This window comes from Schistocerca piceifrons, chromosome 1 (assembly GCF_021461385.2).
Source record: "Schistocerca piceifrons isolate TAMUIC-IGC-003096 chromosome 1, iqSchPice1.1, whole genome shotgun sequence".
In the NCBI taxonomy this organism is placed as follows: domain Eukaryota; kingdom Metazoa; phylum Arthropoda; class Insecta; order Orthoptera; family Acrididae; genus Schistocerca; species Schistocerca piceifrons.
In genome coordinates, this window is record NC_060138.1 from 530915452 (window position 1) to 530928606 (window position 13155).

At 43.2% G+C, this 13155-nt stretch overlaps 1 protein-coding gene across 9 annotated transcripts in view; it reads right to left on the reverse strand.

The window, feature by feature from the left end:
• Nucleotides 1-13155, reverse strand: part of LOC124798672 (myb-like protein X) — a 242037-nt gene that overhangs the window by 4333 nt on the left and 224549 nt on the right. For 8 of the 9 annotated variants that reach the window (XM_047262183.1, XM_047262230.1, XM_047262191.1 and 5 more), the window contains one exon: nt 8038-8260. In XM_047262183.1, coding sequence (XP_047118139.1) covers nt 8038-8260 — 223 coding nt within the window. Of the gene's footprint in view, nt 1-8037; nt 8261-13155 lie in introns of those variants that run through there. The other variant, XM_047262222.1, reaches the window with a different exon arrangement.

Sequence of the window (13155 nt, forward strand, 5' to 3'; positions counted from 1 at the left end):
CAAAACTAAAGAAAAAAGTTCATGTAAACATAGGTCTGCAAATGTTTAGTTATGGAGTTATGGCTACTAAAAGTTTTTGCCTCAAATTTAGCAACTTCGCTAATATGAAGCCATCACAAAAACTGTAGGAGGTTAAAGTAAAGCACGATTTCCATTCATTTTGTTGTTACTGATTTGGGGAATCCAATAAAACATGTCCCAGATGTATATCTGCAGTAGTTTTTCAGAACACCCAGAGAAGCAAAGAAGTAATTTCATAAAATTTTTAATTTATCAATTACTTGGCCCAATTTGTTTTTTAAATTCCAGGCAATTGGACACAGATTTCGACAGAACTTTTAGATAATTTAATTTTGGAAAAATGATGGTAATAACGTTAACTGGAACTGTATGAATGCATCAGATAATCTACTTTTATTAATACCATTCATGTTAAACTGGAGAAAACAACGCCCAGTGTTAAGAAAGTTGCACAGTGTACAGACAATTTCACAACACATTCACAGTAAAAGTTCAAAAATGTCTCCACCAAGTTCAATGCATATAGCTGCACGTGTATGAGATTTTGTTGCTCATTTCAGTTTCACAGGGTTGTTCTTAATTCCATCTATTACACTCATAATGCGAGCAAGTAATGCCCAATGTGTACTGACTTCATCCGCATAAACTACGTCTTTCATCCATCCCCATACACAAAAATTCATTGGTGTTAAATCAGATGATCTGGGGGGCCACAGACATGTAGCACCACAACCAATCCATTTCTGGCGAAAATGTTCATTTAAATGTGTAGTAACGGTGTTGGTGAAAATGTGGAGGTGCGCTGTCAAGTTGAAAATACATTTGCAATCGCGCAGCATGTGGAACATCTTTGAGCAAGTGGGGCATTTCTTCTTGAAGGAATTTTAAGTAAATCTTGTCAGTTTGACATCCTGGGAAAATGAATGATCCAATTGAGCGTGTGTTGATTATACCACACCACACATTTATGCTAAAATTGCTGCTGGAAATTGTGTTGCACTGTTGCATGTGGGTTTGCTTCACACCACATGTGTTCATTATGTGAACTGTTTATATCATCCTGAGTAAACTGTGCCTCATCAGTAAATAACATGTATTTGTGTAACTGTCGATTAGTATTTAACCAGTTGCACAACTTCAAGTGAAAGGGCAGGATCTCCCTGATGTAAATGGTGCACTTTTTGTTTATGGTAAGGATACAGATTATTGTACTTCAGTGTACACCATACCTTAGATTGTGAAATGCCTAATCATTGAGAGATACATCGTGTACTGGTACCCGGGCTACACTGAACAGCATTCATAATATCCTCATCATCGTCTTCACGTATCGAGCACTCGTACTGATTATGAACACTAGGTAGAGAACCTGTCTCCTTTAACATTTGAAATACTCCACTAATGGTTTGTGCATTCGGAATCCTCCGAGTTGGATTACAGCCATCGCATTACCATCACATTTGCCATAAATAAACACCATATTGGCTTATTCCTCTGTCGTAAATTTGAAAGGCATCCTTATTTCATAAACAAAATACAGCACTTACTATGTGGTTTCACTTAAATACACTGTTGTTACTATGTTCTTTCAGTGCACAACACAGGAAACTAACTCTTTTCAACGTTAGGAAACAACTGAAACAGCTCACTAATGCTTGCCAACAATGACAAACGTTTCTACATTCTTAATGGAAAGTAAACAAATGTACTAGTATAATAATCTTTGCTTCTCTGGATGTTCTGGAAAATTACTGCAGATACATGTCTGGGACATGTTTATTAGATTCACCAGATCAATAACAACAAAATATGTGGAAATCGTGCTTTACTTTAACCCCGTACAGTTTTGAAATGGCTTCATATTAGCCAAGTTGCTAAATTTCAGGCAAAAACTTTTATTAGCCATAACTCCATAAGAACATTTGCACAACTGTGTTTATATGAACTTTTTTCTTTAGTTTTACTTGGAGGATAACATATTAAAATATTTGCATATCTTCATGAATCACCCTGCATATGGTAGAACAGGAGAGGAAACAGACAGTAGGTATGACATTCACAAATCAAAGAGTATGTAGCATGTGTGGGGCATACAAGCACACGCACGCACTCAAACACAAACAATGAAGGTGAAAAATTAGAAGAACTAATTGTTCTGAAGTATACTGGAAAGGAATCTACATCCACATATATACTCTGCTAGCCACCAAGTGGTGTGCGGCGGTGGGCACAATTCGCGCCAAAGTAATATCCCCCCCCCCCCCCCCCCCCCCTCTGTTCCACTAGCGGATTGTGCAAGGGAAAAAAGACTGTCTGAACGCCTCAGTACGAGCTCTTATTTCTCTTATCTTTGAATGATGAAGTTGGTAGTAATAATATATGCTCTACATCCTCGGTGAAGATTGGATTTCGGAATTTAGTGAGCAGCCCCTTCTGTTTAGCACGCTGTCTATCTGCAAGTGTGTCCCACTTCAAACTTTCTTGGAGATTTGTAATGCTCTCGTGATGGCTAAATGTACTAGTCACAAATCTTGCCACTCTTCTTTGGACCTTCTCAATCTCTTGAATCAGACCCAAGTGGTAAGGGTCCCACACAGACGAACAATACTCTAAGATTCTACATCTACATCTACATCTATACTCCGCGAGCCACCTTACGGTGTGTGGCGGAGGGTACTTATTGTACCACTATCTGATCCCCCCTTCCCTGTTCCATTCACGAATTGTGCGTGGGAAGAATGACTGCTTGTAAGTCTCCGTATTTGCTCTAATTTCTCGGATCTTTTCGTTGTGATCATTACGCGAGATATATGTGGGCGGTAGTAATATGTTGCCCATCTCTTCCCGGAATGTGCTCTCTCGTAATTTCGATAATAAACCTCTCCGTATTGCGTAACGCCTTTCTTGAAGTGTCCGCCACTGGAGCTTGTTCAGCATCTCCGTAACGCTCTCGCGCTGACTAAATGTCCCCATGACGAATCGCACTGCTTTTCGCTGGATCATGTCTATCTCTTCTATTAATCCAACCTGGTAAGGGTCGCATACTGATGAGCAATACTCAAGAATCGGACGAACAAGCGTTTTGTAAGCTACTTCTTTCGTCGATGAGTCACATTTTCTTAGAATTCTTCCTATGAATCTCAACCTGGCGCCTGCTTTTCCCACTATTTGTTTTATGTGATCATTCCACTTCAGATCGCTCCGGATAGTAACTCCTAAGTATTTTACGGTCGTTACCGCTTCCAATGATTTACCACCTATGGCATAATCGTACTGGAATGGATTTCTGCCCCTATGTATGCGCATTATATTACATTTATCTACGTTTAGGGAAAGCTGCCAGCTGTCGCACCATGCATTAATCCTCTGCAGGTCCTCCTGGAGTACGTACGAGTCTTCTGATGTTGCTACTTTCTTGTAGACAACCGTGTCATCTGCAAATAGCCTCACGGAGCTACCGATGTTGTCAACTAAGTCATTTATGTATATTGTAAACAATAAAGGTCCTATCACGCTTCCCTGCGGTACTCCCGAAATTACCTCTACATCTGCAGATTTTGAACCGTTAAGAATGACATGATGTGTTCTTTCTTCTAGGAAATCCTGAATCCAATCACAAACCCGGTCCGATATTCCGTAAGCTCGTATTTTTTCACTAAACGTAAGTGCGGAACCGTATCAAATGCCTTCCTGAAGTCCAGGAATACGGCATCAATCTGCTCGCCAGTGTCTACGGCACTGTGAATTTCTTGGGCAAATAGGGCGAGCTGAGTTTCACATGATCTCTGTTTGCGGAATCCATGTTGGTTATGATGAAGGAGATTTGTATTACCTAAGAACGTCATAATACGAGAACACAAAACATGTTCCATTATTCTACAACAGATTGACGTAAGCAAAATAGGCCTATAATTATTCGCATCTGATTTATGACCCTTCTTGAAAATGGGAACGACCTGCGCTTTCTTCCAGTCGCTAGGTACTTTACGTTCTTCCAGCGATCTACGATAAATTGCTGATAGAAAGGGGGCAAGTTCTTTAGCATAATCACTGTAGAATCTTAAGGGTATCTCGTCTGGTCCGGATGCTTTTCCGCTACTAAGTGATAGCAGTTGTTTTTCAATTCCGATATCGTTTATTTCAATATTTTCCATTTTGGCGTCCGTGCGACGGCTGAAGTCAGGGACCGTGTTACGATTTTCCGCAGTGAAACAGTTTCGGAACACTAAATTCAGTATTTCTGCCTTTCTTCGATCGTCCTCTGTTTCGGTGCCATCGTGGTCAACGAGTGACTGAATAGGGGATTTAGATCCGCTTACCGATTTTACATATGACCAAAACTTTTTAGGGTTCTTGTTTAGATTGTTTGTCAATGTTTTATGTTCGAATTCGTTGAATGCTTCTCTCATTGCTCTCTTTACGCTCTTTTTCGCTTCGTTCAGCTTTTCCTTATCAGCTATGATTCGACTACTCTTAAACCTATGATGAAGCTTTCTTTGTTTCCGTAGTACCTTTCGTACATGATTGTTATACCACGGTGGATCTTTCCCCTCGCTTTGGACCTTAGTCGGTACGAACTTATCTAAGGCGTACTGGACGATGTTTCTGAATTTTTTCCATTTTTGTTCCACATCCTCTTCCTCAGAAATGAACGTTTGATGGTGGTCACTCAGATATTCTGCGATTTGTGCCCTATCACTCTTGTTAAGCAAATATATTTTCCTTCCTTTCTTGGCATTTCTTATTACACTTGTAGTCATTGATGCAACCACTGACTTATGATCACTGATACCCTCTTCTACATTCACGGAGTCGAAAAGTTCCGGTCTATTTGTTGCTATGAGGTCTAAAACGTTAGCTTCACGAGTTGGTTCTCTAACTATCTGCTCGAAGTAATTCTCAGACAAGGCAGTCAGGATAATGTCACAAGAGTCTCTGTCCCTGGCTCCAGTTCTGATTGTGTGACTATCCCATTCTATACCTGGTAGATTGAAGTCTCCCCCTATTACAATAGTATGATCACGAAACTTCTTCACGACGTTCTGCAGGTTCTCTCTGAGGCGCTCAACTACTATGGTTGCTGATGCAGGTGGTCTATAGAAGCATCCGACTATCATATCTGATTCACCTTTGATACTTAACTTAACCCAGATTACTTCACATTCGCATTCGCTAATAACTTCACTGGATATTATTGAATTCTTTACTGCTATAAATACTCCTCCACCATTGGCGTTTATCCTATCCTTGCGGTATATATTCCATTCTGTGTCTAGGATTTCATTACTGTCCACTTCCGGTTTTAACCAACTTTCCGTTCCTAATACTATATGCGCACTATTTCCTTCAATAAGAGATACTAATTCAGGAACCTTGCCCTGGATACTCCTGCAGTTTACCAATATTACGTTAACTTTTCCTGTTTTTGGTCTCTGAGGACGGACGTTCTTTATCAACGATGATAATGTCCTCTCTGGTAAGCCGTCAGGTATTTTATCGTTTCGCCCAAGGGGGGTCCCTCTAACCTAAAAAACCCCCGTGTGCACGCCACACGTACTCTGCTACCCTAGTAGCTGCTTCCGGTGTGTAGTGCACGCCTGACCTGTCTAGGGGGGCCCTACCGTTCTCCACGCAATAACGGAGGTCGATGAATTTGCAACCATTATAGTCGCAGAGTCGTCTGAGCCTCTGGTTTAGACCCTCCACACGGCTCCAAACCAGAGGACCGCAATCGACTCTGGGCACTATGCTGCAGATATTAAGCTCAGCTTGCACTCCGCGTGCGATGCTGGTTGTCTTCACCAAATCAGCCAGCCGCCGAAAGGAACCAAGGATGGCCTCAGAACCCAAGCGGCAGGCGTCATTCGTTCCGACATGTGCTACTATCTGCAGCCGGTCACACCCAGTGCGTTCAATAGCTGCCGGAAGGGCCTCCTCCACATTACGGACGAGACCCCCCGGCAAGCACACCGAGTGCACACTGGCATTCTTCCCCGACCTACCCGCTATTTTCCTGAGGGGCTCCATAACCCGCCTAACGTTGGAGCACCCTATAACTAATAGGCCCGCCCTCTGTGACTGTCGGGACCTTGCCGGAGAATCGGCCACTGGCCCAACAGGCGAGGCATCCTGTGGTGGCTCGGAAACGATGTCATCACCACTAGGAAGCACCCCGTACCTGTTGGAAAGGGGTAAGGCAGCTGCCACGCGGCCAGATCCCACCTTCGCCTTTCGGCCAGGCACGCGCGAGCCCACCACTGTCCGCCATTCACCCTGGAGTGATGGCTGACCGGTAAGATGCTCACTGCCGGAAGACGCAGCGACATCAGGGGTTCCATGTGATTCCAAGGCCACCGAAGTAGGCATAGGTCTCACCACAGTTGCCCCAACGCCACTACGAGCCGACGCCTGCGCCTCGAGCTCGATGAGCCTAACAGACAAAGCCTCCACCTGCCCCCGAAGAGTGGCCAATTCTCCTTGCGTCCGCTCACAACAACCACAGTCCCTACACATGACTATGTTTACCCTACTCTATACGGTGACAAATTCCCAAGATAATCTTCTGATGGGCTACTCTGATAATCAAGAAACACTCACTGAAATACGAGACGCGAAAACTACGCTAGGTTTTCCCAGAAAAACTATTTAAAAGCTAAGTGCAGCAAATAAGTACAAAAACGCTTTATACAAACAGTACTCGCTGCTGCTGGTGCTCTCGCTCTGGCTGTCACAAGACAACTGCTGATTCAAGTGACTAGTGGCTAACGGCCGCGAAACAAACAAAAGACGGTTTTAGGGCGCTTTCTGTTCTAAACGATCAAGAAAACACTAAGAAATCTAACACGAAAACTACGTAAAGTTTTATCAAGAACTGTTAGTTACTATGCAGAGCAGATAAACACAAATAGAATCCCTTCCTTAGTGGAAGGTCGTAAACAAAATGCAAAATAAACGCTTTATACAAACAGTACTCGCTGCTGCTGGTGCTCTCGCTCTGGCTGTCACAAGACAACTGCTGATTCAAGTGACTAGTGGCTAACGGCCGCGAAACAAACAAAAGACGGTTTTAGGGCGCTTTCTGTTCTAAACGATCAAGAAAACACTAAGAAATCTAACACGAAAACTACGTAAAGTTTTATCAAGAACTGTTAGTTACTATGCAGAGCAGATAAACACAAATAGAATCCCTTCCTTAGTGGAAGGTCGTAAACAAAATGCAAAATAAACGCTTTATACAAACAGTACTCGCTGCTGCTGGTGCTCTCGCTCTGGCTGTCAAAAGAACACTAACGTATTATAAACTATTTCCCTTGTTGAAGGACTGCATCGCTTCAGGATTCTACCAATAAACCACAACCTAGAGTTCGCCTTACGTGTTACTTGTGTAATCTGATCATTCCATTTGAGAACATTTCGAATAGCCACACCCAAATACTCGACTGATGTTACTGCTTCCAAAGACTGATCATTTATTTTGTACTCATACAGTAATGAGGATTGAAGAATGAGAGCAAGTAAAATACTACAATAGAGTCCCATGACTACGCTAAAAACTGAAGAGCCAGCCACCCAGCAACTCACTAAACTGTTAAAGCTAAAAAGACTTTATTTCAGTGCAGTCACCCACAAAATTTTGAAACATGTATCCCACATGTTGCAGATTAGCTCTTCATTGACTGTGAGGCCCAGAAATTAAACTGCATTATTAAAACTTTCAACTGTCCCGCACCATTTCTGTTCAATAAATAAACATTTGAACGGAACACAGATTGGTGTATCATCCAAAAATTTGAAACTGCTATATTCTGTTCACTGTTTCAGTCTCCCTCCCCACCCCCACCCAAATGCAACGAGTGTGTCACTGTAAGAACAGAGAATGACAAAAAGATGCAGAAAGGATAAACGGGTTTCTCAAATCAAAAAATTTCTGACAAAACTTCACCACAGACGTAGGGGTCTACTAAAATTACAAAATTTATAAAATGGACTCAGGGTTTTCAAACAAATGATGTATACCTCGTCTCATCAGCAACCCTTATGAATGTATTCTTTGGCACAACAAGTCCAAGATGAGCACGTAGACGGCAATTGGTTGGTCCACAGTGAGGCCACACATGAGTACCTGGGTCCATAACACTGAACTTCACCTGCCCACGACGACAGTCTCTTGCGGCAGGAAAGTCTTCAATTAATTTGCAAGTCACTGGAGCTTTGGCACAATTTGTTGGAACCTTCCGGCCTGAAACATGTTCCACAAAATCAAATTCCAGATCCTGACATCACACAATAAATGTATAACATACACTAGACGGGGTTTGTGACCATTATGAAAATCAATACATTTTTAGGTGGCATACAACTGCTTTCTCTTTCTTTCATCAATACAAAAAAAGAAGCCCTTTTCTGACTGGCATAATAATAATAATAATAATAATAATAATAATAATAATAATAATAATAAAATCGAAATATCCATACCCAATACAACAAATATACAAAAGAAAACAGGAGAAAAAATTGAAAAATACATCCAACTGGCTGAGGAAGGCAAGGACATGTGGCATCAGGATAAAGTTGACATTATACCAATTATACTATCAACTACAGGAGTCATACCACACAATATCCACCAGTACATCAATGCAATACAGCTACATCCAAACTTATACATACAACTACAGAAATCCGTAATTATTGATACATGTTCAATTACCCAAAAGTTCCTAAATGCAATATAACATATACCGTACAGTTAAAAGGAAGTCACGCTTGATCAAGATCCGAGTCACTTTCCATTTTTGACCAAACATAAAGTCTGAGAAAAGAAATAAATATTATTATTATTATTATTATTATTATTATTATTGGTAGTCAGCCACAAAAGTGTGGTTTTTTTTTTTTTATTTATTTTCAAAGACCAAACATCCCAGACATAAAACTAAGATTTTTGCATCAATCAATTATTGTTCAACATTAAGTCCAATTAAACCTGTTTGCAAATTGTAAGTGTCCCAAAGAAGACAAGAAGGTTCACAATTTTGGAAAACACCTTTCTGAGATCATTTCTAATAACACTTTTAAATTTTAGGTACTCTACATCATAAATAATACTTCTAAAACCCCCATGTGGTTACTAACTAAAGAAAAACAAACACTTGTCTTGCACCTATAAACTGCTTCTTCCACTCAGTTTCAATTTACATTCACAAAACCAACATCAATAACTGAGAGATAATAAATATGAAGTCTTTGTATTGCTCAAAAAATTTGCAAAAATCTTCAGCAAATAGATTTCATGTACGTTGACAACTATGATTTAACTAAATCGTCACCTCATCTTCATTTCTTCTGCTTTTTCTTTCCTCAGTGCTAATGTCAAAGTTTCAAATCACAGTACGGCTAAGATAATTTTCAATATTTTCACACACCTTACACTAGTATCAGACCTAGTAAGTACTGACAATTTATTTATAAAAATTAAGAGATGGTGTGTGTGTGTGTGTGTGTGTGTGTGTGTGTGTGTGTGTGTGTGTGTGTGTGTGTGTGTGCCAGGAAGAAATCATTTGAAAAACATGCTCTGCTCGCACGCACGCATGCAGCTTCAAACGACAGGAGGAAATTAACAATGAAGAAAGAAGGAAGACTAGGGTTTAATGTAATGAGGCCACTGAAGATGGAGTATGAAGTTATGTATATATATATATATATATATATATATATATATATAAACAAAGATGAGGTGACTTACCGAACGAAAGCGCTGGCAGGTCGATAGACACACAAACATACACACAAAATTCAAGCTTTCGCAACAAACTGTTGCCTCATCAGGAAAGAGGGAAGGAGAGGGAAAGACGAAAGGAAGTGGGTTTTAAGGGAGAGGGTAAGGAGTCATTCCAATCCCGGGAGCGGAAAGACTTACCTTAGGGGGAAAAAAGGACAGGTATACACTCGCGCGCGCGCGCACACACACACACACACACACACACACACACACACACATATATCCATCCACACATACAGACACAAGCAGACACATTTAAAGACAAAGAGTTTGGGCAGAGATGTCAGTCGAGGCGGATGTGTAGAGGCAAAGAAGTTGTTGAAAGACAGGTGAGGTATGAGTGGCGGCAACTAGAAATTAGCGGAGATTGAGGCCTGGCGGATAACGAGAAGAGAGGATATACTGAAGGGCAAGTTCCCATCTCCGGAGTTCAGATAGGTTGGTGTTGGTGGGAAGTATCCAGATAACCTGGACGGTGTAACACTGTGCCAAGATGTGCTGGCTGTGCACCAAGGCATGTTTAGCCACAGGGTGATCCTCATTACCAACAAACACTGTCTGCCTGTGTCCATTCATGCGAATGGACAGTTTGTTGCTGGTCATTCCCACATAGAATGCATCACAGTGTAGGCAGGTCAGTTGGTAAATCATGTGGGTGCTTTCACACGTGGCTCTGCCTTTGATCGTGTACACCTTCCGGGTTACAGAACTGGAGTAGGTGGTGGTGGTGGTGGGAGGGTGCATGGGACAGGTTTTGCACCGGGGGCGGTTACAAGGATAGGAGCCAGAGGGTAGGGAAGGTGGTTTGGGGATTTCATAGGGATGAACTAACAGGTTACGAAGGTTAGGTGGACAGCGGAAAGACACTCTTGGCGGAGTGGGGAGGATTTCATCCCTGCTGGAGAGCCAATTCAGTGTCTGGTCCAGTCCCGGAAAGTATCCTGTCACAAGTGGGACACTTTTGTGGTTCTTCTGTGGGGGATTCTGGGTTTGAGGGGATGAGGAAGTGGCTCTGGTTATTTGCTTCTGTACCAGGTCGGGAGGGTAGTTGCGGGATGCGAAAGCTGTTGTCAGGTTGTTGGTGTAATGATTCGGGGATTCCGGACTGGAGCAGATTCGTTTGCCACGAAGACCTAGGCTGTAGGGAAGGGACCGTTTGATGTGGAATGGGTGGCAGCTGTCATAATGGAGGTACTGTTGCTTGTTGGTGGGTTTGATGTGGACGGACGTGTGAAGTTGGCCATTGGACAGGTGGAGGTCAACGTCAAGGAAAGTGGCATGGGATTTGGAGTAGGACCAGGTGAATCTGATGGAACCAAAGGAGTTGAGGTTGGAGAGGAAATTCTGGAGTTCTTCTTCACTGTGAGTCCAGATCATGAAGATGTCATCAATAAATCTGTACCAAACTTTGGGTTGGCAGGCCTGGGTAACCAAGAAGGCTTCCTCTAAGCGACCCATGAATAAATAGGTTGGCATACGAGGGGGCCATCCTGGTACCCATGGCTGTTCCCTTTAATTGTTGGTATGTCTGGCCTTCAAAAGTGAAGAAGTTGTGGGTCAGGATGAAGCTGGCTAAGGTAATGAGGAAAGAGGTTTTAGGTAGGGTGGCAGGTGATCGGCGTGAAAGGAAATGCTCCATCGCAGCGAGGCCCTGGACATGCGGAATATTTGTGTATAAGGAAGTGGCATCAATGGTTACAAGGATGGTTTCCCGGGGTAACAGATTGGGTAAGGATTCCAGGTGTTCAAGGAAGTGGTTGGTGTCTTTGATGAAGGATGGGAGACTGCATGTAATGGGTTGAAGGTGTTGATCTACATAGGCAGAGATACGTTCTGTGGGGGCTTGGTAACCAGCTACAACGGGGCAGCCGGGATGATTGGGTTTGTGGATTTTAGGAAGAAGGTAGAAGGTAGGGGTGCGGGGTGTCGGTGGGGTCAGGAGGTTGATGGAGTCAGGTGAAAGGTTTTGCAGGGGGCCTAAGGTTCTGAGGATTCCTTGAAGCTCCGCCTGGACATCGGAAATGGGGTTACCTTGGCAAACTTTGTATGTGGTGTTGTCTGAAAGCTGACGCAGTCCCTCAGCCACATACTCCCGACGATCAAGTACCACGGTCGTGGAACCCTTGTCCGCCGGAAGAATGACGATGGATCGGTCAGCCTTCAGATCACGGATAGCCTGGGCTTCAGCAGTGGTGATGTTGGGTGTAGGATTAAGTTTTTTTAAGGAGGATTGAGATGCAAGGCTGGAAGTCAGAAATTCCTGGAAGGTTTGGAGAGGGTGATTTTGAGGAAGAGGAGGTGGGTCCCGCTGTGACGGAGGACGGAACTGTTCCAGGCAGGGTTCAATTTGGATGGTGTCTTGGGGAGTTGGATCATTAGGAGTAGGATTAGGATCATTTTTCTTCATGGCAAAGTGATATTTCCAGCAGAGAGTACAAGTGTAGGACACTAAATCTTTGACGAGGGCTTACTGTCCTACACTCGTACTCTCTGCTGGAAATATCACTTTGCCACAAAGAAAAATGATCCTAATCCTACTCCTAATGATCCAACTCCCCAAGACACCATCCAAATTGAACCCTGCCTGGAACAGTTCCGTCCTCCGTCACAGCGGGATCCACCTCCTCTTCCTCAAAATCACCCTCTCCAAACCTTCCAGGAATTTCTGACTTCCAGCCTTGCATCTCAATCCTCCTTAAAAAAACTTAATCCTACACCCAACATCACCACTGCTGAAGCCCAGGCTATCCGTGATCTGAAGGCTGACCGATCCATCGTCATTCTTCCGGCGGACAAGGGTTCCACGACCGTGGTACTTGATCGTCGGGAGTATGTGGCTGAGGGACTGCGTCAGCTTTCAGACAACACCACATACAAAGTTTGCCAAGGTAACCCCATTTCCGATGTCCAGGCGGAGCTTCAAGGAATCCTCAGAACCTTAGGCCCCCTGCAAAACCTTTCCATCAACCTCCTGACCCCACCGACACCCCGCACCCCTACCTTCTACCTTCTTCCTAAAATCCACAAACCCAATCATCCCGGCTGCCCCGTTGTAGCTGGTTACCAAGCCCCCACAGAACGTATCTCTGCCTATGTAGATCAACACCTTCAACCCATTACATGCAGTCTCCCATCCTTCATCAAAGACACCAACCACTTCCTTGAATGCCTGGAATCCTTACCCAATCTGTTACCCCCGGAAACCATCCTTGTAACCATTGATGCCACTTCCTTATACACAAATATTCCGCATGTCCAGGGCCTCGCTGCGATGGAGCATTTCCTTTCACGCCGATCACCTGCCACCCTACCTAAAACCTCTTTCCTCATTACCTTAGCCAGCTTCATCC